The sequence below is a fragment of the Opisthorchis viverrini genome, assembly GCF_000715545.1.
Source record: "Opisthorchis viverrini unplaced genomic scaffold opera_v5_133, whole genome shotgun sequence".
In the NCBI taxonomy this organism is placed as follows: domain Eukaryota; kingdom Metazoa; phylum Platyhelminthes; class Trematoda; order Opisthorchiida; family Opisthorchiidae; genus Opisthorchis; species Opisthorchis viverrini.
Genome location: NW_008751791.1, coordinates 826,390 through 852,045, shown reverse-complemented (window position 1 = coordinate 852,045; position 25,656 = coordinate 826,390). Strand labels below are relative to the sequence as shown.

The 25,656-nt window shown below is 45.5% G+C and overlaps 2 protein-coding genes across 2 annotated transcripts in view; one reads left to right on the top strand and one right to left on the bottom strand.

Moving 5' to 3' along the window:
- Positions 1–6,151: 6,151 nt before the first annotated feature.
- On the top strand, positions 6,152–25,292 carry T265_06498 (hypothetical protein; the record flags this gene model as incomplete). The annotated part of the gene is made up of 5 exons (XM_009171772.1): positions 6,152–6,528; positions 12,896–13,404; positions 15,172–16,434; positions 23,334–23,535; positions 25,116–25,292. The coding sequence occupies 5 exons, from the start codon at positions 6,202–6,204 to the stop codon at positions 25,290–25,292; spliced, it is 2,478 nt and encodes an 825-aa protein (XP_009170036.1).
- The window catches only part of T265_06497 (hypothetical protein), a gene marked incomplete at both ends in the record, with an annotated part of 46,762 nt that continues 41,508 nt past the window's right edge, over positions 20,403–25,656 (bottom strand). Inside the window, 3 exons of the mRNA XM_009171771.1 lie at positions 20,403–20,642; positions 21,252–21,532; positions 24,725–24,824. Coding sequence (XP_009170035.1) covers positions 20,538–20,642; positions 21,252–21,532; positions 24,725–24,824 — 486 coding nt within the window. The remainder of the gene's footprint in view (positions 20,643–21,251; positions 21,533–24,724; positions 24,825–25,656) is intronic.

Here is a 25,656-nt window from a genome sequence, read left to right as displayed (position 1 = left end):
GTCATACCAGCTATTCGGGCGCGCCCATTGAGGGGTACGGCCTTCTCCCCCACTGAGCGGACGAATTGGTTGACGTACTTAATACGCAATCTAACGTAGAATCCAAAGAATATGCGGAAGTCGAAGCGGGAAAGTTCGCTAACCAACTGCGAAACGAATGCTTCTTAAGCTGACTTTTCGCAATGGATAGAGGAAGATGTACTAAAAGGGAGACTTTTCTGCATGATTGGAAGTGCTATTAATTTCAAAGTAAATGCCTCTTGCAACAAACGGCGGGCTCATTAATGTTGCCTGGTATTCGCAACCTGGAACTAAATTCTCGAAAACTAGAACGTTTTCAATGTCGTCACCTGATAGTGAAGAATGTCTATTTCTAATGAGTCGTTCTGCTAAATATCCGCTTAGATAATTTGTTTAATTGGACGAATTTTCATGGTCATCGTGGCGCGCAGCTGACGCAGCACCTTAACAATGTGCTTGGAGTATCTAAAATGCCCGATTTCGCTTATCTGACAGGAGTAGTATTTAAAAAGCTGAAGCCCCTGGTCGCCCCACGTTCGGCGGGGGCAGTGGCCACTGCGGTCCTCGAAAGTTAGGCTGCACAATACAGGTGCTGCTATGGGCAATCTCAAGTTACGAAGCCTTTCGATCTCTAACGTTAAAGTTAGGAATCAGACGCATGGATGAATGCCTGCCATTGGATTGTTGAGTTGCATTCATCATGAGTCAAAGACTGCCCGCAGTTCCCTTGAGAACCCTTCTGGGAAGGAATTCCCCTGATCACCTGTGTTAATCATGTATGATACCGCCAATTTTCACCACCGAAGAACCAAGATAATCAATATTAGAATGACTGTCTCGCTCCTGGATGAACTTTTCAACCAATTCCAATCGGGTACATCACTTACTACCGTTACGGAGAACCCTCAGTTCACCCTGGCTCCATCGCACCAACAAAATTCGCTCTCGTATATTCCTTTCGAGCTTTCGGGTTCTGAATTGCTTCCTTGATGCACCACCTTGCGCGTTCACCAATGCATCCTCCACACCCACTAAAACGCAGACAGGACTCTCTCCAGTAAATCACAGTGAGGCCAAAATCTTTCTCATATGTTGCCTGAAGCCGGCTTTGGTTGACAGCAGCCTTGGGAAAAAACTTACTTCTTCCGATGCCCGACAACCTCACTCAGACATTTTCTTCTGTTGATCAGCACCTCATACACCAAAAATTCCTGTACTTCGCCCCCACTTCAAGACTTGCTCTTCTGGTTTGGCGTGATCCTGAGGCCGCCCTGTCTGTTGGTTTAGCTGAAATGGTTGTATGCATTTAGGTAACGGTATCACAATCATATCGGAGGCTCAGGGGAGCCATCCCAAAACCAAGCAGCACATTCATGAAATCATTTGGTCCCCCAAGCTCAAGACGCAAGTGACGTGCTTCAGTGGAACGAGAATCGCACCATTCGCGGTGGAATGCCTGAAACGCTGTTACAGTGTCCAACTGAGTGATCAACCAAACAGTTTCTGGTTGGGGTTTCATCATCAGGCATTCAGCGGCTACTGGAAAGTGAGTGGCCACTTGTCCTAAACTTTAGAACAGTGAGGTTCTGTCGTGCTCCTAGTAAAGCCATTAGTCCACTTTTTTACCGGTCACGCGCGGCTTGTTAATCCCTTCGGCGCATATCCTCTAGACGTAAGGTCATCTAGGCATTGGGCGCCTCTTCAGATTCCTTGTGTAGCCTGTCGACGTAGCTTCGGGACCGAAAGTCCATGTCTTATCCTAACGGGTTGTGAGCTTTCTATGTTCAGCACAATTTCCCTGGTTTTCTGGGGATGTAAGTTTGAAGGCCATTTGTCGGAGTTCCTGATCACAAGCCAAGGAGACCGGTATCTAGCAACACCTCCGAGGAGAGAATACTCGGTTCAGGGGCAGATGTCGCGCCTTTTCGGTGGGGTTTGGCGTACAACCTGGACCCGTCTGGCCAAGCCAACCCGTGGCAATTATAATGTGATCGCTCCGCAGGATAGCTTTATACAGTGTTCAGAGGTTTTGCCGGAGCAGCACCAAATGAAAGATCTCCATTCGAACGAATTTCGGCAGGGTGACATCCAATAGGTTAGCGGGATCTTCGCATGAAAATCCGCTCATCCATCCTTCCGTACAGAGCTGCAAGGCAGGCCCTCTAGGCTAACAGGGAACCATTCCACCCATCTTCTCAGCCAAGTGAGGATTTGGGTGTCTGGCTCTCTGTAAACCTGTCCCTCTCACTTTGCCATCAGAAATAGCTTCCAAAGGCGTTCGTCGTTCTTGGGAGGATTTGGCTTACTTTGGCCCGTATAACCGGACATCCAGGTAATGTAGGGGGTCCGAATTGAGCCACCTCTTAAATATACCGACCGAGTTATCTACTCGGGAAGCAAGAAAGGAGTTGCCCTTATGGAACTTGTCCAACGAACTATTACGAAAACGATTTCTGGTTTGCAACCCGTTGAGTGTAGAGTATATCTCGCGGCGCTTCGCCTCTGTGCTTTTGAGTTTCGTCGCCGTTAATGAGGCCTAATACCCACATCGCTCTGTTCGAACAAGGTTAGGTCAAAAAGTTATCACCATATCTCCAGCTATTATATGGCTGGGACATGATGAGAAGTTTTTCAATTTCGGAAACCCCACTTTTATCGGGCGAATTTTCTCATGGCGGCTCGGCGCTGCGTGGGATAGCCTTCCCTCGAGGGTTGACCACGCTCTATCTGGTACCCAGTCCAGCGAAATATTAGATAATTTTTATGCAAGTCCTCGCACTGCCAAGCTTGATGCCTCACGCTGTGAACTTGAAAGCACAGCTACGCCACAGTTTGGCCCATGTCTTTCAGGTGAACGGCAGTCACTGAACAACAAAAACAAAGCCCACCCGAGAACATTGACCGAAAGCCTGGATCCTTTGTATCAGTACGCAAATCAGTGATCCTGTTCTTTAACCTTTTCAGTGCTTACTAAACATTCGCAAGGTCCTGAGTCCGTGGAGGGACTCCACAATTGTCCTACGCCATATATTGTGCTCACGAACGGCTCCAGCTGGCTATAGGCACATGCACCTGCTCCCTTGAAGACTTGAAGTCTTCATTTGAGTACCCGCCTCCTTTTGTCGGCTGAACCTCAAAGCCCCCAATACTGCGCAATGTGTTTGTGGCCCGACGTTTAGCTAGCGCACGCCAGGTAGATTTCTACAATCATAATTCGTTTGCTAATGTTTCCAGTCAATGTGTCAAATTCATCTGCACTGATATGCAGTGCCATGCCATCAGTTCACCGATATACTTCGGTTCACGGACAGCTATGCAAAGGTCGTGAAGGATGCCGCAATCGGAGAGGAAATACGCATTTCAATGGCAGCTGAATATGGGTTAAGTCAGGAGACTGATCAGATGGAGTCGGGCCGATGCAGAGCCACGGACAATTTCCCTTCCGTTGGAGGACCGTGTGAATGTAGACCGGGGACCAGCAAAACTGAACAAATAGCAGTTGTATGGGGCTTTTCGGCAACTGCGGTTGAATTTTGAAGCTTGTGAAGAGGAGAATGACCATGGAATATGGCGAGAGCAGTAGCGTCTGGTGAGTGCTAGGAGGCATCAGCTAAAACGCTGTCAATGGGAAAAGGCTGAAAACCGATGACAGCAAGCTAAGTGAACCCAGAAAAGGGTGGATGTGTTTGCTGACCCGGAAAACAATTGCTAGCTGGGCTAAAGTAATTGTGTAGTGTTGAGAAGGTAACGAATTTGTCGTTGAGGTAGCTAGCAGGAAGGCTAGCCGATGGGCCAGTTGAAACGCGCGGTATTTTTTAGCTTACTAAAAGAATCCTCACATAGGGTCTATGTTGTGCAAAAGGGGGGATTATTGTGAACAGTGAAGCAGACATGTAAAAAGTGGCCAGGTAACAGCTTCCAGATAATGGATAAGAGCCGTAGCTTAACAGATCTATTACGTTATTTTAACAGAAAGGCAAAAAAAGTCACCTGTCGCCAAGTTACTGTTTCAACTCCAGAAAACGAATGGCGCATGGAAAAATTGCTATTGGGCGCTAGCTATGAATGCTGGTAATCGGGAACTAATAAGCTATTCGCATTTTATGCATATAATCGCTCTAGGGTGCAAGAGAGAAGAACGTGTGCGCTATTTTTGGATGGTGAAGTGGACTTGAGATGGTGCGACCCAATCAAGACGAAGGTGGCAACCCCTTGCACATCGAGGTCAGCCATCAGCTTCACACAAAACCCTCAGGCTACCCCACGAATATATGTATTTTAAATCAAAATCCATCTCACGGCAGCCATTCGAGCGTGTCAGCAGAAATTTATGCTGACCGTTTACCAACGAGTCGTTTTATTTGGAAGGTGGAAGCACGTGGCCCAAAAGTGTCCTCCCTTGGTTTCCCCAAAAATTATCCGGAGGGAAATGAGAAAAACCGATCCAAGCTTCCATTTACCCTCTCATTATCCGCCATGGTGCACCTGTATTCCAAAAGCCCGTAAAAATACGCGCCTTACGCTTTCAGTAGTATAAAAGTGAAAGAAAAGGGTAAGGGAACACATACGCAGGACTTGGCAAATCAGTGAAACTTCTGCAATCCGCGGCGTCAATCAAACCTATGAGTACAACAGGTTCTATGCAAATTGAAGTGTTTAAGCATTGTTGCGTCTCAGAGATGGAAAGGCCACTAAAATATTACGACCTTGTTAGTGCTCGCATACACTGGCCCCTCTAATGAGTGAACAGACATAAGAAGATAATTCATACCATCTGAAACGATACTGCCCGTTTTCGCTCTGCCGAACCAGGTTCATAATTCTGAGGACACTTAAAATAAGAAAAACCGTTACGTGAGTGTACTACATTTATTTTACGCTGATCGATGACCTTCAAAATGAAAGCACCATGGAGGAATGAGTTTGCGGGTGATGCATAAACTTGCTGGACCCGGACGTAGCGCAATGCACTACATACTGAATTGGTCATGTATTCAAAGAAACCAGTTTCAAAGACCACTCAGTATTCCCACAATGGAACTGATTTCCCGAAAGCTACGGTATTTTCAGGATTGCCACTTCTTCGGGTAGAAAGCCTATGCCAAATAAATTATTCTGCAAATTATCTACATGGATGGTTTGTTTAAACGAGCGATCTTGTGAAGTTAGCAAACACCACCGGCTCTTAATACGTTACCAGTTGCATTAAGACATCGCGCATTGCGGAGAAAGGTAAATAACTTACAATGGAGGGAACTTGCGAATAGTTCTGTAGCTGTAGCAATTTGCTGAACTTTCAGGAAACTGCATTTCCCTTGTGAATGCTCAATTTTCGGAGGTGCTAATCCCGCAATTACGTTTTGCTATTTATATCCGCCCGAATAAGTATGTGGTCAGGTATGTGGTCATGCATGTGGTCAGGTCGAGGTGCCTGCTTAGAAACGTAGGGCCTTCTTTCTGCGCAGTTTTCATTGAACTATTGACGTCATGGAATGAGAGGAAGATACAAGTTAGACTCTCGAAATATCGCTGAGTCAGTTGGCTGACAGACGTGGGCAATATCTACAAAATGGAGGAAGCACTTCAGTGGCAACAACTTTGTAGAAAATTGTTTACAGAACGCCATCTTCAACGGCGTTTTTCCTCTGACGGTTGTCCACGCTCCTTCTAGAACCCAGTTGAAAGCACTACTAGACATTTATTTATGCGGATCCTCGCGCTGGCAAGCATACTGCCCCGCGCTGAGAACATAAAGAGCAGTACTACACGTTTTTTTAACTTGTGCCTTTCAGGTGAATGACAGCCGCTGAACGACAAGAACAAAAACGACCCGGGAACTTGGGCAAAAGCCTCGATCATGTGTATCGATCCGTGAGTCCATGAATACTGGCCCTTGCAGAGGGTGTCACCTCCTTTTATTCGCTTATGCCTTTCAGGTGAATGGAAACCACTGCACTACAAGAACACAACCAACCCTGAAAGCGTAGGCAAAAGCCGCGATCCTCTGAAACAACCAGTACTCTGGATTCGTAAATCCGACGTCTTGATCTAGTGAAATGAGCTTGTCTGTATTGATCTGACCTTCGTTGGCCTTGATAGTACCGACTACGTTTGGGGTCTCGGTTTACGTATTTTTAGCATAGCTAGCTGTTGAGACGTTTTCGGTGTTCAGTTACAGCTATGTCGAAGCAAAAGGAGGACGTTCTTCTGATGGTCAAGCACGTACGCTACAAAAAAGTCGATGGAACCCTATACGTCAATTCGGGCCGAGTCGCTTGGCGCAACCAGACATCGGACAGCTTCAAGATCAGTGCTGCGTTTGAAGATATCAGAGTTCAGCGTATCAGCCCTGATCAAAAGGAGAAGGTGCAACTTCAGCTTCTAATGCACAATGGGGAATCGTTCACCTTTCAATTTGCTGACCCAGCCGGAAGACAAAAGCAGTTGGAGATGAGGAACAGTGTTAAAGAAATGCTCCAAGGTCTACTTCCGAAATTTAAAGACAAAGTAAGTCGAAAAATACAGTAGATAGGCGCTCATCTCGAAATCCGGCGATTTCAGTGCCATGAGGCTTTACCTTGATGATGATGTCTCAGTGTTTTGGATGCTATGTGGTACAGTGTCCCCATCAACTGCTCTGATTGAACCAGGGAAACCATAAGAACAATTCGCAGATCCCTCGAGCACCGAATGCCGAAGGGTCCCTTCCTGTTCGGGGTTGCATTGATCACATTTTTACATCACTGACCTGCCTTTGACTTCGTCGACCATCGGAAACTGGCATTCGGGCGATGAAGGGTATTCCTCCTAAACTCCAGACTCCTACAAAGGCTGCATATGCCTCCGCTCCGTCATGATAGGTATTGACGTCTCTAACGAAGCGAACTAATTTGGACAAAAATTTTTTTGAAGTTCGGTGAACACTTTGCATCTGTACTGTAAAAATGCACTGAGATTGGATGGGACTAAGCTCAAACCTCGTGCTTTTAGATAAACTGATATGGACAGCTTCGTAAGTGATTGTAGACTGGCGAAAGTTTATTTCCCGAATTGAAAAGGTCAAGGCTCGGTTTGTCAACCCTCAATATTCGTGACGCCGACGTGACAGCGTGCTTGCTAAGGTTTCAATGTACAATGCCGCGACTTCATTTGTTCTACTTTAAGGATCAGAGACGTGGTCGGTGCATGTGGAAGCCCTTCGAAGACTGTCGTTCAGCTGCAAGACCCTTTCGGTGTCTAGCTGCCATGCCACTAAAAGAAAGTACGAGGGCTGGGATACTACCAGGTTGCCCAAGCCCTGACTAGGAAAGTCGAGATGCAGAGGTCGGTTTCAGACCACCGATCTTTCGGTCAGTAAATCCCGTTCTAACCACAGCCATCCCGCGCGCTCCCCGGGTAAGACATTATGTTTGACCGTCCTTGTTTCCAAAAAGTTGCCGGAGTCCGGTAAGAACACGATCACGTGCTGAAGTACGGCAGGTGGTTTTCTACAGGTCTGCTGGTGCCACTGTAGGTTACGATGATTAGGCTATGTGTTTCATATGCCAAAGGACCGTTGGCCCCGTTTAGCCATCTTCGCCTAGCTTTCTATTGATGAAGACCACCGAGGGCCGAGCAGTCCATAGCTTGGCGACGAAGTATGGGAGTCCTTACCAGTTAGCCCAGTCGTTTTGGCAAGTGCTGTCTTCTGGGTTAGGGACCAGGTTCATAACTTTCTATGTGCCGTTTCTATTTGTAGGTTTCCAACCATGTGAGGTATGCGTTCTGTGAATTTATCAAAGACAGAACTAAACTTAAGGCCGAAGGGAGTGGCTTTCGGAAACCCCACCAGTTTCGAGGAAAGAATGGGACACCACTCGAAGTGTTATGAAGAGAATATGAAGACCTTCCTTTTCGTTTAGGTATATCTGCGCATCTCTTGAAAGGCATTCTGCTGAGGTCCACGTAATAGTAATCGTCATCGACAGCATGACATCAGTATCCAACACTGGTGCTTCGCTACCGTATTTCAGGCCTACGGGTGTACGACACTCATCCGAGTTCACTGTTGAGTTCACTGTTTTCGACGAGGGCTGCTCATACCACCCATCCATTTTTGAGCTTGCATTAATATGCCACTTGAATCTCCTGTGGCTGTCCCATTAAACCCACTCTTCTTTTTTATCGTTTAGTGCTTCTGTGTTTATCCTTTTCGTTTATCCTGCACTACCCTCTGCTGTCAGTTGTGGCGATCTGGACTACTGTGTACATACACGGTTGTCAGACTAAGCCCCGGTACTTGCTGTCATAACGAGCTAATGCTACCGCTTCAAAAACTGTTGGAAGTTGCTCAGTTACGTTTGTATAGCCTTCAGTTCATTCAGTTAGGCACTATGTGTAGAAACTAGCAACGTAGGTGCTGCTGACGTCGGCATCTCGTGATAACTCACAGCGGCTCTACCCAAACACTATTATAGCCTTCTAAACGACAAGCCGCCTTCATGGCACCCAGATAACGCTATCCGCTTAGGCTTGGGCAACCTGGTGCTTCCTTCGGTCGCAGCTAGGTACGCAAAAGATATCACAGCTGAACGATTATTTTGTTACTAGACAACGTTTCCCTATGTCCTTCCGCGTTCTGGGTCGCCCGCTTCATGGTTCACGCCACTATATTTGGATCGTCCTTATGTTACGTAACGGCCTACGGATTGGGGGCAAATCTGTAGTCGAAGACGCACTTATCGTAATAAGCACGAAGAGAGCACAAAAAACCTCACCGAGCAGTGATCAATGTGGGACGTGTGATTAGACATGGAACACAAAAGGGTAGGGGCTATGTGTAGGTTTGTAAGGCGTGAACGTAGCTGCCAGCGAGATGGCTCAGTGGTTAGATTGCGAATTTACTGACCAGAACGCCGCCTCGGCCTCTCGACTTCCCCCGTCTGGGCTTGGGCAACCTGGCAGTATCCCAGCCCTCGTGCCTTTTTCGGGTGGCACGGCAGTTAGACACCAAAATGTTGCTACGGCTGAATGAATGTAGCTGCGTTTGATAAACTCCACCCGTGCGTGAAAACAAAGTAAGCACAGTACGTGATTGAGATGAGGTGGATCATTTGTTATTGCAAGAAGTAGCTTTGTTTACGGCGGTATCGTTTGAAAATACATTAATTTAACAGAGATGGTTACGAATATAGCACTGATCAATAGTAGAAAACAATTCGCAGATCCCTCGAGCACCGAATGCCGAAGGGTCCCTTCCTGTTCGGGGTTGCATTGATCACATTTTTACATCACTGACCTGCCTTTGACTTCGTCGACCATCGGAAACTGGCATTCGGGCGATGAAGGGTATTCCTCCTAAACTCCAGACTCCTACAAAGGCTGCATATGCCTCCGTCATGGATGCATAGGTATTGACGTCTCTAACGAAGCGAACTAATTTGGACAAAAATTTTTTTGAAGTTCGGTGAACACTTTGCATCTGTAAAGTGTAAATGCACTGAGATTGGATGGGACTAAGCTCAAACCTCGTGCTTTTAGATAAACTGATATGGACAGCTTCGTAAGTGATTGTAGACTGGCGAAAGTTTATTTCCCGAATTGAAAAGGTCAAGGCTCGGTTTGTCAACCCTCAATATTCGTGACGCCGACGTGACAGCGTGCTTGCTAAGGTTTCAATGTACAATGCCGCGACTTCATTTGTTCTACTTTAAGGATCAGAGACGTGGTCGGTGCATGTGGAAGCCCTTCGAAGACTGTCGTTCAGCTGCAAGACCCTTTCGGTGTCTAGCTGCCATGCCACTAAAAGAAAGTACGAGGGCTGGGATACTACCAGGTTGCCCAAGCCCTGACTAGGAAAGTCGAGATGCAGAGGTCGGTTTCAGACCACCGATCTTTCGGTCAGTAAATCCCGTTCTAACCACAGCCATCCCGCGCGCTCCCCGGGTAAGACATTATGTTTGACCGTCCTTGTTTCCAAAAAGTTGCCGGAGTCCGGTAAGAACACGATCACGTGCTGAAGTACGGCAGGTGGTTTTCTACAGGTCTGCTGGTGCCACTGTAGGTTACGATGATTAGGCTATGTGTTTCATATGCCAAAGGACCGTTGGCCCCGTTTAGCCATCTTCGCCTAGCTTTGTATTGATGAAGACCACCGAGGGCCGAGCAGTCCATAGCTTGGCGACGAAGTATGGGAGTCCTTACCAGTTAGCCCAGTCGTTTTGGCAAGTGCTGTCTTCTGGGTTGGGGACCAGGTTCATAACTTTCTATGTGCCGTTTCTATTTGTAGGTTTCCAACCATGTGAGGTATGCGTTCTGTGAATTTATCAAAGACAGAACTAAACTTAAGGCCGAAGGGAGTGGCTTTCGGAAACCCCACCAGTTTCGAGGAAAGAATGGGACACCACTCGAAGTGTTATGAAGAGAATATGAAGACCTTCCTTTTCGTTTAGGTATATCTGCGCATCTCTTGAAAGGCATTCTGCTGAGGTCCACGTAATAGTAATCGTCATCGACAGCATGACATCAGTATCCAACACTGGTGCTTCGCTACCGTATTTCAGGCCTACGGGTGTACGACACTCATCCGAGTTCACTGTTGAGTTCACTGTTTTCGACGAGGGCTGCTCATACCACCCATCCATTTTTGAGCTTGCATTAATATGCCACTTGAATCTCCTGTGGCTGTCCCATTAAACCCACTCTTCTTTTTTATCGTTTAGTGCTTCTGTGTTTATCCTTTTCGTTTATCCTGCACTACCCTCTGCTGTCAGTTGTGGCGATCTGGGCTACTGTATACATACACGGTTGTCAGACTAAGCCCCGGTACTTGCTGTCATAACGAGCTAATGCTACCGCTTCAAAAACTGTTGGAAGTTGCTCAGTTACGTTTGTATAGCCTTCAGTTCATTCAGTTAGGCACTATGTGTAGAAACTAGCAACGTAGGTGCTGCTGACGTCGGCATCTCGTGATAACTCACAGCGGCTCTACCCAAACACTATTATAGCCTTCTAAACGACAAGCCGCCTTCATGGCACCCAGATAACGCTATCCGCTTAGGCTTGGGCAACCTGGTGCTTCCTTCGGTCGCAGCTAGGTACGCAAAAGATATCACAGCTGAACGATTATTTTGTTACTAGACAACGTTTCCCTATGTCCTTCCGCGTTCTGGGTCGCCCGCTTCATGGTTCACGCCACTATATTTGGATCGTCCTTATGTTACGTAACGGCCTACGGATTGGGGGCAAATCTGTAGTCGAAGACGCACTTATCGTAATAAGCACGAAGAGAGCACAAAAAACCTCACCGAGCAGTGATCAATGTGGGACGTGTGATTAGACATGGAACACAAAAGGGTAGGGGCTATGTGTAGGTTTGTAAGGCGTGAACGTAGCTGCCAGCGAGATGGCTCAGTGGTTAGATTGCGAATTTACTGACCAGAACGCCGCCTCGGCCTCTCGACTTCCCCCGTCTGGGCTTGGGCAACCTGGCAGTATCCCAGCCCTCGTGCCTTTTTCGGGTGGCACGGCAGTTAGACACCAAAATGTTGCTACGGCTGAATGAATGTAGCTGCGTTTGATAAACTCCACCCGTGCGTGAAAACAAAGTAAGCACAGTACGTGATTGAGATGAGGTGGATCATTTGTTATTGCAAGAAGTAGCTTTGTTTACGGCGGTATCGTTTGAAAATACATTAATTTAACAGAGATGGTTACGAATATAGCACTGATCAATAGTAGAATTTTGAGACAGGAAGCAGAATTCTGCGGTTCTTTAGCGTTGGTGTTCTGGATATGAAAAAACCACCATCGAGCTGGACTCGTAGAGTCAGGTCGTTTAGAATTTTCCAGTCCATTTAGCCGAACAGAGTGCAGGCTGTAAAGAGATCCTGTGGCTGGAAAACTCATACCACACTCGATTGAGAGAGTTCAAAACGTCCTTGTCGATTTGGTCTCACCAAAGGGCGAGTAACCAGGCATGTAAAATGTACTCCAAAATATCACTGGTAGAACAGTAGTACCCAAGTCCGTACTTCCGATTTACCACATGGGCGTTGTACTCACGCAGATGACATTTGACCGTGGCGGACTCCAGATCTTTAGGGTGATTAAATTGGGGAGATAGCTTTTCGGACCGAAAAGGATAAACTTTTCTGGATAAGGAGGAGGCCACAAAAAATAACGGATAGGGATAAAGAGAAGAAGCGAGTGGTGACAACATCGATGTTGTTTGTTCACGTCTTCCCGTTTGCAATTTCTCACTTCTAGGAAGATAAAACCAAAAGACCAATTCTAATAAGATTCTCTGTTTACGTCCATAACAATCCCTTTCGTTCGACCTCTCGACGTAGTAACTGTAGTAATCAAGTATCTTACAAACGGTCGTCCTAAAAACAGATGGGTGATTGGTATCGAAATACAGACAAGCCCAGTGCAAGGTCATTTCCCTCTGGTGGTTGTCGACAGGGAAGTTTACGTATTGTTGCTATCTTTTGTGGTCTTCTGTGGGGCCTTAGGGGCTAGCTCTCAAAGAATTCCATTCCCAAACCAGATTTCTCAATACCGAACTGAAGCAAACTCAGTTGGAAATGGCTTGTCTTAGGAAATGTTTATTTACTTTAATATGTCACCCATGAGTGTTGGTACAGAGCAGGATTCGTGAAGTGGAGTGGTACGCGGATCAGTACAAGACCCCGTATTTATTTTATTTTGCACGTGGGCTGACAGTGGTTTCGTTTTTTTATGTGGGTACCTTTTTGTGGAACACTTTCCGACTAGTAACTACGATGCTCATTTCTCAACTAAATCCACACCGATAACTTTGGCAGTCTGTCTGTCTATTCTGCTGTCAGACTTACTTGGTTCTTGTTCCATCTATTTATTCAACTCTCCTGAGGCCCATTCAGAACTCAAAGAAAAGTTTCGACTGCTGGAATCCAATCCGGAAATCCTGGCTCTGTACAAGGAACTCGTTGTGACGGGAATTCTTAGCTCCGAAGAATTTTGGACCAGACCGGAGTTTGTTACCCTTACACCGAAGTCTTCTAGCTTTGACGGTGTCGCTCCTGGATCTCAGCGCAAGTCCGATTCACGCGTTACCCAAAACACATCAAACCATGCTCAGACTGCTCCAGATACGTCTTCCTCAACAACGGGCCAAATTTCTCGAAGCTTCAACCTTGCAGACAAACCACAGGCTCTAGGAGTTCCAAGCAATCTGCTCAGCGATATTAAACCGGAAGCAGACGGTGTTAATGGTATAAAGTACAACCTCACGCACGACACAATTGATGCGATTTTCCGTGCTTATCCCACCGTCCGCCAGCGTCATCGTGAACTTGTTCCCGACAAGTTGTCCGAGGCCGATTTTTGGGTCAAATTTTTTCAATCGCACTACTTTCACCGGTAAGTTCGATTTCAATCCTGTCCTTGCCTTCCATTTCCTATCTCCTCATAACCTAGATTGAGTAATTCTTGCCAGTGTTGTCCGTAACCTGTTTGGTTACAAAGCTGGTTGATTCCGATTCTCGGTCCCTTATGTATGATTACTACGTTGTTGCTTCAGCGTCTTCACATCAAATGATGTGTAGAAATTTGGTAGGTCATATATCCGTGTTATCGACACTAACGGAAAGTCATTTAAGCCCTTTAACCAAATCGGCTATCAAAACCTGATTAGCGCCGGGTCGTTGTGGCTCTTCTGGGCTGGTGTACATGAGCTCGTGGTTGAAGGCGTAGCAAACTATACTTCGAGCTAATGTGGGTGTCATCCTTGTCCTCATTTGATGTTCATTGTCTGACTTCTGTCTTTGGATTGTAGATGACTCAAAAGGCTTATGCTTAGCCACCGTCCGATCCGTTCTTTTTACTTCTCCCTGTTGAGCCTTTTGGGGGTTGCCGTTCTCGTCGTCTCCGATAAGGTTAATGGTGTTAAAGTATGCTAACTGTAAGAACTGCTCATGGTCGTTGTTGGCAAGCTATCGACCCACACTATGCGCATAATTACAAATAGGGGTAGAGTTTGCTTGCACGTTCTTACGGAACCAACACGATGCAATGGGTAATGTAGCCAATTGCACTGTCTTGTCTGAACTTCTTTAAAAACAGTACAGGTCGGATAGTTGAGCTTCCTGGCTAACCCTGCCGTTGAACCGAGCCAATGGACGTCGAGTGTTGCATGTATCACCTTACACATTGTCATCCTTCATCCCTCAATCCACAGTTTGTTTTCCCAATTGTTTTTATTTTGCTGGAACCTGCGTAGCCATCAAACACCATTTGATATTTTAAAATATACGGAACGTGGTTGTAGTGATATCCCTCCACCGCGTGTGCTCAATAGCCAATCGCGGCAATGCTGTCCTCCGTGCCTACTTATTTCATGCCACCATCTGGCTTGTACTTCGTTGGATGGGATATGTCAACGTGCACCACGTTGTCAGTTTGAATGGCCATATATGGTAGCGTTGTGTCAAACGTGTCTTGAGACTGTCTTGGGGGTGAGATGGACCAAGTGGTTAGAGCACGAATTTACTGACCGGAAGGTCCATGGTTTGAACCCGACCTCTGCCACTCGACTTCCCCTGTCTAGGCTTGGGCAACCTGGCAGTATCCAAGCCCTCGTGTGGCATGGCAGCTAGGCACCGAAAGCGTGCTACAGCTGATTGGTCTATTTATTTATTGAGGCTGAAAAATACAAACCATCGGGTCATTATCAAACTGCGTGCAACTTTGAAAGTTGAATGCGTAGACTCTTCGGATGTTCCATTCTTTCGACATTATTGCGCATACATCTGTCGAGTCTTGTGAGCATCTCAATGGACGTTTAATTGTGCATTTCTATGGTCTATAGGACAAATGATATTACGTCACTCCAATACCACCTTCATTGACTCCTCAACCCAATTTATGTTTATGGAGACACATCAGAAGCGACGTGAACACAGAATTCATACACGTCGTGCATTCTATCATCACGTATCCTACAACAGTGACACCGTTTTCTCAAACATTCTTTTTTAATAATGTAGTCTGCACTCAAACTCATGTTCTCATGTGATCGCGTCCAAAACAGCTTAAGGTTATGCTGAATACGGATCTTTATCTGCCATTAGACCCCGCTTCATATTACCTGCTACATATCTGCACTTTGTCTTTGCAATCCAACTCTAGGGACCGTGTACAGATTCCCAAGGAAGATATTTTTGCTGAGTGTGCCAATCTGGATGAACGTCATTTTCAAAACGAACTACGCCGTTCCCGTCGAAATCGGATTTCAGCATGTCTAGATCTGGAAAATCTTTCCGACCATGACCTAGGATCTGGTTATGGCTCTGAATGTGTGTCGACGTCCTCCGCGCCCAACACACTAAACTCAGCTGATATGCCGAAGGCTGCTGATGGGACGAAAACTCCTTCGTCGCAGTCTAGCAACTATTCGGCCAACCAGCTTCTACTTCGGAGATTCAATAACCATTCCCTTCTGGTTTTAAAATCTCTGGGTGCCGGTGATATTGCAAGTGGTTTGAGCTGCAGTACAAGTGTAGCTGAGTCATCGGGACACTTGGGTGCTTCCCAAGAATCTCCATCCACAGTTATGTCAACATCGTTAAAAGAACGGGTCTATGGTCCAGAACTTGCTGACACTCCACCACAGCCACATTATCCACTGGAGCTCGCCGGTGTCAGTGACTACCTGGAAGGTCCCGTGTCGATAGATCAGTCAATCACAGAACATTCATCTACTGTACACCCGCCTAAGCAGCCATCTTTTTCTTTCTCTCCCTCTCAGCTGATGCGTGGTTTGAAAAGGTGCCAAACATCGGTAACAGCAGCGTATCAATCTAAACGGAAACCGCATGCTCCAGTGGTAACAACATTGGATGCACAATTGGCCCTTGTGGACGTTTCCCCTGGAGGTTGCCTTGTGGGAGGGAAAGGTGTACCCGATGAACTAAAATCTTCCCGAACTGATCGAACTGAGACCAATGAGACCGTTGGCTGCCGCGTTCCGCTTGATGCCTCGCACCCTACCCGAAACCCCAGTTCTACACCAGGGCAGGCACGTGCTACTCCATCTACAGGCAATGATATGGATCGAAGTCCCGCCATGCTAAATTCAGAGCAACTGCGTGAGTTGGCCCTGCTTTATGCGAGCGCCTCTGAGCTTCTGCGACATTTCTGGGCCTGTTTTCCGGTGACAAATCAACAGTTGGTTGAGAAATTAGAACGCATTGCCACAAGTCTCACCCGCTTCCGTACGACGAAGGTGGTACACTTCGCGGCTTCTTTGGATTCTTCTTCTGGAAAGCCTGATTCCAGTTTACCCTCACACAACTCCGACGGTGGTCTTAGTCGAGGTACGATAGCTCCTCAATCGTATCGACCGCGAGTCACCAGTCACCTTGAATGTATGCTCGATGCTGCACAGCGCAAGTACATGGACTGGAACACCAGGCGTAAACGATAATTCAGTCAGACTTCTGGCCTTTGCATTTCACACGCACGATTTATACGTACTTCAAACAATGTTTATCCCTCACATGTGCTGTACAGAGAGTATAGAACCGTAAACTTCTTGAATTGATTGCGGCAGGTCTCTAGTTCATGTATCAGAGATATTGTGATATACATAAGTTGCCCGTCTCTTGGTTGTCACACAGACATTGGGTCGTCTCAATTGCCCTTTTGCGACTGGTTGAACTTTTGCACCGGTTGCACACTACAATATTTATTCCTTGCTGATCAGCCGCGTGGTGAGCATGTTCGAAATGCGTACCAAGACTTCTTTCGTAAATTCAACCGGATGGATTCCAGATACACTGGAAGCAGTAAGCAACCATTTGCAGCCACGTTAAAACTAGCATCCATTCGTTCATGCATTTGGGATGTGAATCTTTCACTTCTCTGGTGTCACTCAGACACTGAACAGCCACTACTGCCCTTCGGTATCTTGCCAATAGTAGTTTGTATTTAGATGAACCTCAAGGAACCTCACCAAAATCTCCTGTCCGTCCTGTGATCATTCCTGATGCTTGTCGGCTACCTCACGAAAGTAGGAGATGCAGCGCGGCTGCTTGCAAACAGTCGAGCTTTTCGGGACATATGATATCCATCACAGGCGAAGACTGAGGCAATCACCTCCCCATACACTGCTTCAAGGCGTCTATTGTCGCGCATCACGCAGTATATCCCGAAAATCACTGCTACGAACGCTAGTTAGTCCGCTTTTATTCTTAATGGTCCTTGAAAATGCTTCTGTTGCGGACAGTCCACTTCTAGCGATACAATTGATTAAAAGAGTGAGTAATTCTATTCTCCCACGAGCGTGCATCTCTTTCAGGGGCAAACAACTGTGCACATGTTTGTCAGTGGCTGGGTGTCAGGGTGGCTTTACTAAAAGTTGCCTCATTTTGAACGTCAAGAGCAAGAGCGACTGTCATTTGTACGTCTGGTGCTCCTGTCTGCGATATTTGCGAGTCATTCCGATCATTGTACATGCTGTCCACCTTTCTGAATAATAAAAACATCAAGGCTTCGAACAAATTCGAGGTAGCTCAGTGGTTTAGGCGCGAACTTATTGATCAGTGAGTCTGGTTCGAATCCAGTCCTGGCATCTCGACTACTATCTAGGTTGGGCAACCTGTCAGTTTCTCAGCCCTTGTGCTTCCATCAAGCGGCAGGGCAGGTATCTATCAAGAGTCTGTTACAGTTGGGCTGTCCCTTTAATTTAGATTTCAACTACTACATCCATGGACCAACTTTGCAATTGCCCGGCCCGGGTGAAGCTCACAGCTCTCAATAATTGCACCAAACTATTTGAGTATTGAAGCTGTGTATAATGAAATTTAGGGTGAGGTCTGTTCTCATAGTTGCCCATAAATTGCTTGTCGCAGAGGGCTGAGCTTTCCTTCTGGAATAGTCTGTGCGACGACGTTGTAGACGACGTGTTATCCGATGACGTTCTTGTGGAATCGTCTGAGCCTAGAAGTTCATAAAAATTCTTAATTGAATCTTTTTACATGCATTTTTAACCCAATCACCCCTCGACTCTTAACAAATTAGTGTTGGTTCTGTAAGTCATCCGTTTTAGGTCTGTACAATGTGACTTTTATCTTCCCCTTGACTTTTTCCATGTTAGTCATGGGGCCCAGTGTGCCGATAACATGTTCAGTATACGAATGCTCTCCTACACCTACCAATCCATGACCTAGAGCTGTCTGCTTTTCGGAATCTAGGGCTGGGAGATGCTGATGAGAGTGTAAGCGGTGGATTCTAGAGCTGCGTTGTTAGGGTTTCTGATTGTTAGGTTATCCACACCATGTTTTCGAAGAATCCTCTTTACTTGGAAAGCAAGTTGTTTATTCAGGGAGGGAGACATCCCAGAGATTAAAATAGCCTCCTGAGAGACTACTTAAGAGACTAATCAAATCACACCGCAAAGTTAGCTGAACGTTATGGGTAAGCGAAACTATAGCTCGTTTATGAATTAACTGACGCAGATCAGCCGGTAGTTGCGGTTGACATTGTTCCGGTATTGTGCAGCACACATAGCTGATGATTCCCAACAAGGATGAAACAGAACACGGTGACCCTTGGCTTTTCAGCGTAGTGGTTAACTTATGGACCTCTATGGTATCAGGTTCAAAGGTAGGAACTTAAATTAAAATGAGCTTTTCAAAAATGCTGGCTACAGGTTGGGTGCATGTAGACCCAATGAAGTATGCTGAGTAGTTTTTTTGTCTTCACACAGCGATTTGGTAACAAACCCGTTGCCGTTAGTCGAGGCTGGTTCAGTTCTGAGGGTGAAATTAGCAGTACTGAGGATGCGACTGAAGTTGAGGACCGCTTGATGATCACCGTACGTCGTCCACTAATGTAATCATCAATAGGTGGTCAGCCTCGGATGTTGAAGCCTGATCTTAGTCGAAGTTCAATTCACCGACGTTAATTAGTGCATTTTAGGGCAATGTTTTAGATTGTCATCTACACCCGTATTATCCCCTGTCGAAGACCACCCCAACACGCTTTTTCAACCCCATCTCCCCAAGCGTCTACAAAGTTAGGAGGTGGGCTCCCATGGTGATCGCTTGACAGCACTGCGCACTCTGTTGTGGTAAAGATATTAGGAAACCCAGCACGTGCACTTGTCGATGAGCGTAGAACACCACATTGACGGTGGCTTCGTGCAAACTGACCGTCCTTCATTTGTTTCAGTATATTCAGACAACTGATAAGCACAGTGGTCCGGCAGCATCTACAGAGTCCTTTTGATATTAGTTGGTGGATCATATTGCGCCCTCAAAGGAGACCGTAACAAATTGGATATTTCCGTAGAAATGGATTGGATAATTATGGTGCTATGGCAAGGGATTTACACTGACCAGTTTCCACCTAATAATATGCTCACGGATAGTACAATGCTTCCCCAGGAGTATCGCAATATCTCATCAAAGCTGGTGTTTTCCCACCGAGGAAGCGACTAATAAGCACAGTACCGGACGGCTGCACCAGGACTGTTGAACTTCTAGTCGTATCCGCTTCCTAAAACAGTTCTTACCAGTGCTTCTGAGCTTCTCAGCGTTTTTCCAAAACTGGAAAATCTTTGCCTTCAAGATTCCCACCGTTTTTAATTTCCCCCTCGGAGGGGGTTTTCATGTATGTGAGGGAAATACCAAAAATTTGGTAACGGACGTTCGCATGTTTGTATCTGCTATTACTGAGTTCCCGTTTGATGGATACTGCAAACCGGATCGGGTTATCACAATATTCATTGACGCGTTTGGGTTGTCTGGATCTTCAATTGATGCGAATAGTTTTTATCACGTATTTCATGAACAGCTTTGCGGCTTATGGACAGATTGACCACTGCAACGAATGCATACACGGTATGACTTTCAGGACTGTGATTCTGAATCAACTTAACGGTGACGGGATAAATGACTGCATTCTTGTATGCATAAAAACAAAATAAGTTACCGTAAGAGTTCATTTTGTTGGGAAATCATCACTACAGTGACCACTTCCGAGCGGACGGACGTCCAATGTAATCATCGACATAATGACATCAGTATTCAAATAGTGAAGCTCCGGTGCCGTACAGCTAGCCGTGGAACCGCCGTATTCTAACAGTGCGTTTTTGTTCTGCACATGGAACCATCTTTACCGTTTCACACATTATTTCATATATCAATCGTTTTGGTGGGTTTAATGAGCTAACAGCTGTCACGTGCCTATTTTGTTGATTTGGCTGTGTCTACTGCTCTCTATCCTCTAATTGCTACAAGGCGTTTTAGAGATTCCGGGGCAGACGATCATAAGATGTTTTGAGTTCCAAGCCGTTCTATTGATGATGATGATTGAAGCTTAATTTCTTCTAACTTTATCAAAAACAATGAGGACCAATGAACAATAAATTTAACATTTATTTGCACACAATTTCTACTTCTTAATAGCGATAGCTACATGGTTGCACATTTAAATTGTTTGATACGATAATTGGAGATTACAGTTACGAAGTAAAATCGGTTCAATCCTTTTCAATTTTCGAGTTTTCCGTTCGAGACTGGCAACTCATAGCTGGATTGGCATTCTTTCCGCCTGGTTTGCACCACGATTTCCCACTCATCATCCGGACGAAAAAGCTGTGAAAAAAGGAGTTGACGGAAAGTGCTTTGCTGCAATGCAGATTTATACCTTTTCTAAAACGGATACGGTCAGTGTTTAATTATGTCTATTTATCGACTGGTTCGCTGTTGGCAATTCCTTGGTGTACTCTTGCATGCAGTAAATTTGCCGGGCGATATACTGCAGTACAACCAGGTTAAGCTCAGGAATACTCCAATCCTCTTTGAAAACAAGGTCGGCCTGCACCGATAGACCAGTAAGTAAGTCCCGGTCACCTTGATTTGCTACATCGCCCAGCTGTAGCACCCCAACTGTGTCTAACTGCCATGCTACCCGAAAGGAAGCACGAGGACTGGGATACTGCCAGGTTGCCCAAGCCTAGACAGGGGAAGTCGAGAGGCAGAGGTGGGGTTCGAACCACGGACCTTCCGGCCAGTAAATTCGTGCTCTAACCACTTGGGCCGTCTCGCCCCCTGATTTGCTACATATCTTCTAACAGTACGAGAGGCTGCTTAGTCATTTATTCTTTTACCATGAGATCTACTGATTTATATGTCATTGTAACTCTAGTAATCAGAGCCTGCAAGTTATTGTAGCAGTGTGAATAAACTCGTAGTCCAGCATACCTTTCTCCAATTGCAACCGTGCCTGACGACCGCTACTATGGCCATTATCGGGAATTGCACGAAAGACAAACACGAAATAGTCCAACCGATGATAATTGCCCACTCAGGGAATTTCTTCAATTTCTCCTCGGCCGACTGTGCATGGGAAACGAACGTGCTTACAATTATTGCAAACGTGAGCACTGGGACGAAGAAGCACCACAGCAAAATCCACCAGTAACGAGTCACCTTGCGCATGGGACCAATCATCCATTCGATGTCGTCCAACAGCCGTTGGGCTCCTAAAAGGCAAATCAGCATCAAACAGTTTTTATGCATTGAGAAATATTGTCCTATACTTAGGTGCTTTCATGACGCCGCAGTGAGTGGGTAGCGAGAGCATTTGAAGCACTATATATTTACACATGATGGTGATTCAGTGGACCTCCCGTCCGAACCAATAAGTAGGTCAGTGTGCGCGATATCTCCAAGTGATGAGTACAAACTCCTTAGAGATCATACAACAGCTTTGAAACACCCTCACTCGACAGAGTTTGAAGTTCACATTGTGCTATCACATTGTGAAAATGTCCCGACCTGTTTTCTTTTTAGAACCCTAGTTACAACCGCGGTTTTTTAGTAACGTTGGCTCTTGTTTACAAATCTCCGCAGTATCTTCTGCACCTCGGGAATTCGTCAGACACACGTCATCAGTGATAACCAACAACCACCTCCTACAGCAAAAGGCCTAAGACGATGGTGAATCGTGGTTTTGGTGTCGCATTAATTTGTATGACAACTTCACCTCACTAGTGAATTCCGTTATTTTACGGAAAGGTTAAAGTTGAAACTCGGCGTAAGGGAATAAGATGCCGTAACTCGATTTTTTGCGTGTCGTGGACTACCTTTTTCAAGAGCTTTTACATTTGTTTTCTTTTGGAGAGTATGAAAGCCCGACTAATTGATTTTTTCAATGAAAATTCCCCTCCACTGGGGAGTCATCAATCAAAAGGAAGTAAAGTCATCTCACCTTAAGCAACATACTACGAATGTTTTGTGGTTTATACCCTAAATAAAGTCCAAGGTAAACCAGAATCGTGCTGTTTGAAATTCTATCCAACGAGAACAGTATTTCATTCAGTTTGTTAAAGCCAAATCGTGACACTGCTTTAATGTCTCATGTTGCCCACACCCTGATTCAAACGCTGTTAGTCAGAAGTCATCATACATATCAGTTGTGTTTATTGGTAGTAACCCGACCCACATCTTGTATTGATTACTTCAGTTTGTCCTGGTTGACCGGTATTTACTCAGAACTGGCATACAGTCGGCCCCAAACCAAGTGGACCTCTCCCTTAATCAAGTCAGGTTAGAGCACATCTGACCCTGTTAACTGCACTATGACAGTAAAAGGCCAGGATTAACAAGTATATCGGCATTCAAATAAGCTCAAATTTGTTGACAGGTTAGGACTTAACCATTCATGGTCATGAGATTCCCAATAATGCTGGCAAAGACCACAAGCGGTGGGATAATGATCATATACCACTATTTCATCCACAAACGGTACTTTTGCGTATACCTGGACAATATAACAAATAGAAAAACATATAACAAGTAATTGTTTCGGGTTGCTCACGAAACTTCTATTGAGCTTGCAATGGGTGCCTGTCAGGAAAACATGAAATCCTGGTTGCGCGTCGAACAATTGGATCCGACGATTTGCTCTGAGAAAGAAATTTGACAAAAATGCACTTCAAAACGTGGTCTACGTTCCAAGCTAAGGTTGATCTCTCCAAAGTCCTAAAATGCACTAGAAGCATCAAGGATCCACGGAAAACTGGTATCCTCTAACAAGCATTCTCTATGGAACTGCTCTCAGTGGCACAACCTGCAGTGTGTGGCATACTAGTAACTTTTTTCTTTCTAAACTCCAACTAAGCAGATTCTGTAATATTTATCTGCTAAATACCCGCGACTGATGTAAGCAAACTGGGCCGAAGTAATCTTATTGCAGATGTCCTCAGTTTGTCTTATCAACAGTACTTGTCAGAGACGTGAATACTGCAAGAGGATTGTCATTTCTTTCTTTCTTTTTCTTAGGGGAAATGGAATCAAATGTACTGATCAGGTTATCAGGTTCCTTGTCATGTTCTGTTTGCTCCCCAACGCCTTGATTGATCCTGGTTGGTCTGCGGAATTTAGTCAATGCACACTACTTTTCGTCTGGATAGTAGTGCGAATTATTAACTTATCCCCCCAAATTCCAGCTCAAACTGGTTTCCTTTATGCACTCGACTGTTCGGTGATTAGAAAAGCATCTCGAAAGTAACAATCACGATTGAAAAGGTGAAGTGGAGTGCACCCCAAAGTATTCGTAATATTCATTGCTGTCATTTAGTAGGTCCGAAAGGTGATGAACAGATAGTGAATTTACCCAAGATGACGTTACCACGAAGTTTGAATTGTTCGAGGTCTAATTTCGATAAAGGGAAGTTATTCTGGTCTGGAGGCTCCAGTTAGTTCGAGAATTTGAGTGACTCAGAGTTATCTATCTCTGAATAGAATAAGAGTCCGCACTAGGTTCGGAACCAGTGTTTTGTGTTTTTGAGATGTCCTATTGTTACAGCATTCCACTTTCTTGTTGCGTCATCTGCCTGCCAATGAACAAACACCAGCCATCTTCCGGGGGTCCATCCATCTTTCGTTTCTTTGAAAAAGTAGCACTTTTAGGATTGTGTAGTGACACGGACGACAAGATTCGTTTCTCATCAAGTGGCTGTTTTATTTCACATAGCCCTCTCCATAGAATTGCTGAAAAACTTCGACGGCCCACTACCAGCTTCGCCCTTTTTGAGGTGGATCACTTGACGTACTTCCAGGATTCCCTTCATGCTTATGTTCTACGTGAACACGTAATTCCATTCAACTGGCAAAATATATGTATTTTCAAATTACATCGGGGTTAACGAGAAACACAACTGGACCTTTCTTCGACTGAATACGCTGCATACAGATCACCTCATGCTTCATTCTGGACGATGCTCGTGATATCACGGTGTATATTTTGAAGTGTTATGTAATCTGTTCGAGAGTTTCGAGCTATCTTATGGACAGGGCGTTACTCGAAGAAAATATTATGCGACACTCAAAATTTCGCGACAAGTGAACCGTGGGGCAACTTCTGTGTAGGGCATTCCAGTGGAGAGTATCATAAACAAGTGATTCAATTGGATCCCACGTCAATACTGAAGAAGTTTGAAAGCGCGTGTACGTTACCGCTAAAACGTGACGAATCGGACCACAGTAGCCTAAGTGGATCTCAAGGAGGATAACGACGGTCGCCCATCGTTTGTCCATATGCTCTACCTACTGTGAGTTTCTGTTTCAATTAGCTGAAATTCTGGGGTAGTAACGCTATAATTAGCTCAGTGTGGGTGCTTATGTCACATCTGCCGCACTGTTTTGGAGACAACATACAATACATGACTTACCGTACAGGTAGCTGATCACAATGGATTCGAGAAAACCAATTACTACAACGCTGAAGGCGGTTGCGTACGTATCCAACAGTTCGAAATAGTAGAATCCAGCCTAAATGTTTAGAAAAATGACAAAAATTATTGTACGTTCACATACGCTAATAAATAAATTTCACGTACTCAAACTCGAAAAGGCGATTCAACAATCCATATGTTGTTCGTAAAACAGTCATCTTAGTTTCGCATAGTTCGAATAAGTCTAAATCGGAAAAATTATCATTTGTAGGAACTCTAGGGATGCTAATTTATGAACATTGTGGGTTGATCTTTTCATTGGGATAACACAACCATTCTGGACCGAAAAGATCTGCCAATACTTTCTACCTTCTGCTGTTACTTTTAGTCACCCAACTGCTCTGACGAGCCAAGTGCCGGAAGTTCTAACTGGTTGTTAAGCCCTGAGCAGAAAAAAATCCATAGATCAACTTTTGAGGGGTGCACAGTTCCCATTTCCGATCGATGTATGGACTCGACGGACAACTTTCATTCTGAATTCGCGGCGTCACCAGATCACGAGTGACGCTGACAAGAGCTTCAGTCGTCAAGGTACACCCGAACGAAGAAGATTGAAATTAGAGCAACCAGACAGACAGCAGCGAACCACGGTACTACTAGTAATCCCTATTACGGGGCGGTCTGGGGATAAATTCCCACTCTTCGGTGACAGGAAGGTTAAGACGCCAAGGAGCTTTCTTCAGGCAACCGGAATTTCCATATTTGAGGGAACAACGTCACCTTATTGCGTGAGAAGACAAGTTAGGATAGGTGAACTTATAAGTTGCACAATCCGATCGTCCAACAAGTGACTGTTCACGTCGGTGCATAACCTAATACGACCGAAATGCTTTGAAAGACTAAGCGCGTGTCACGGGTTGTCCTGCGCT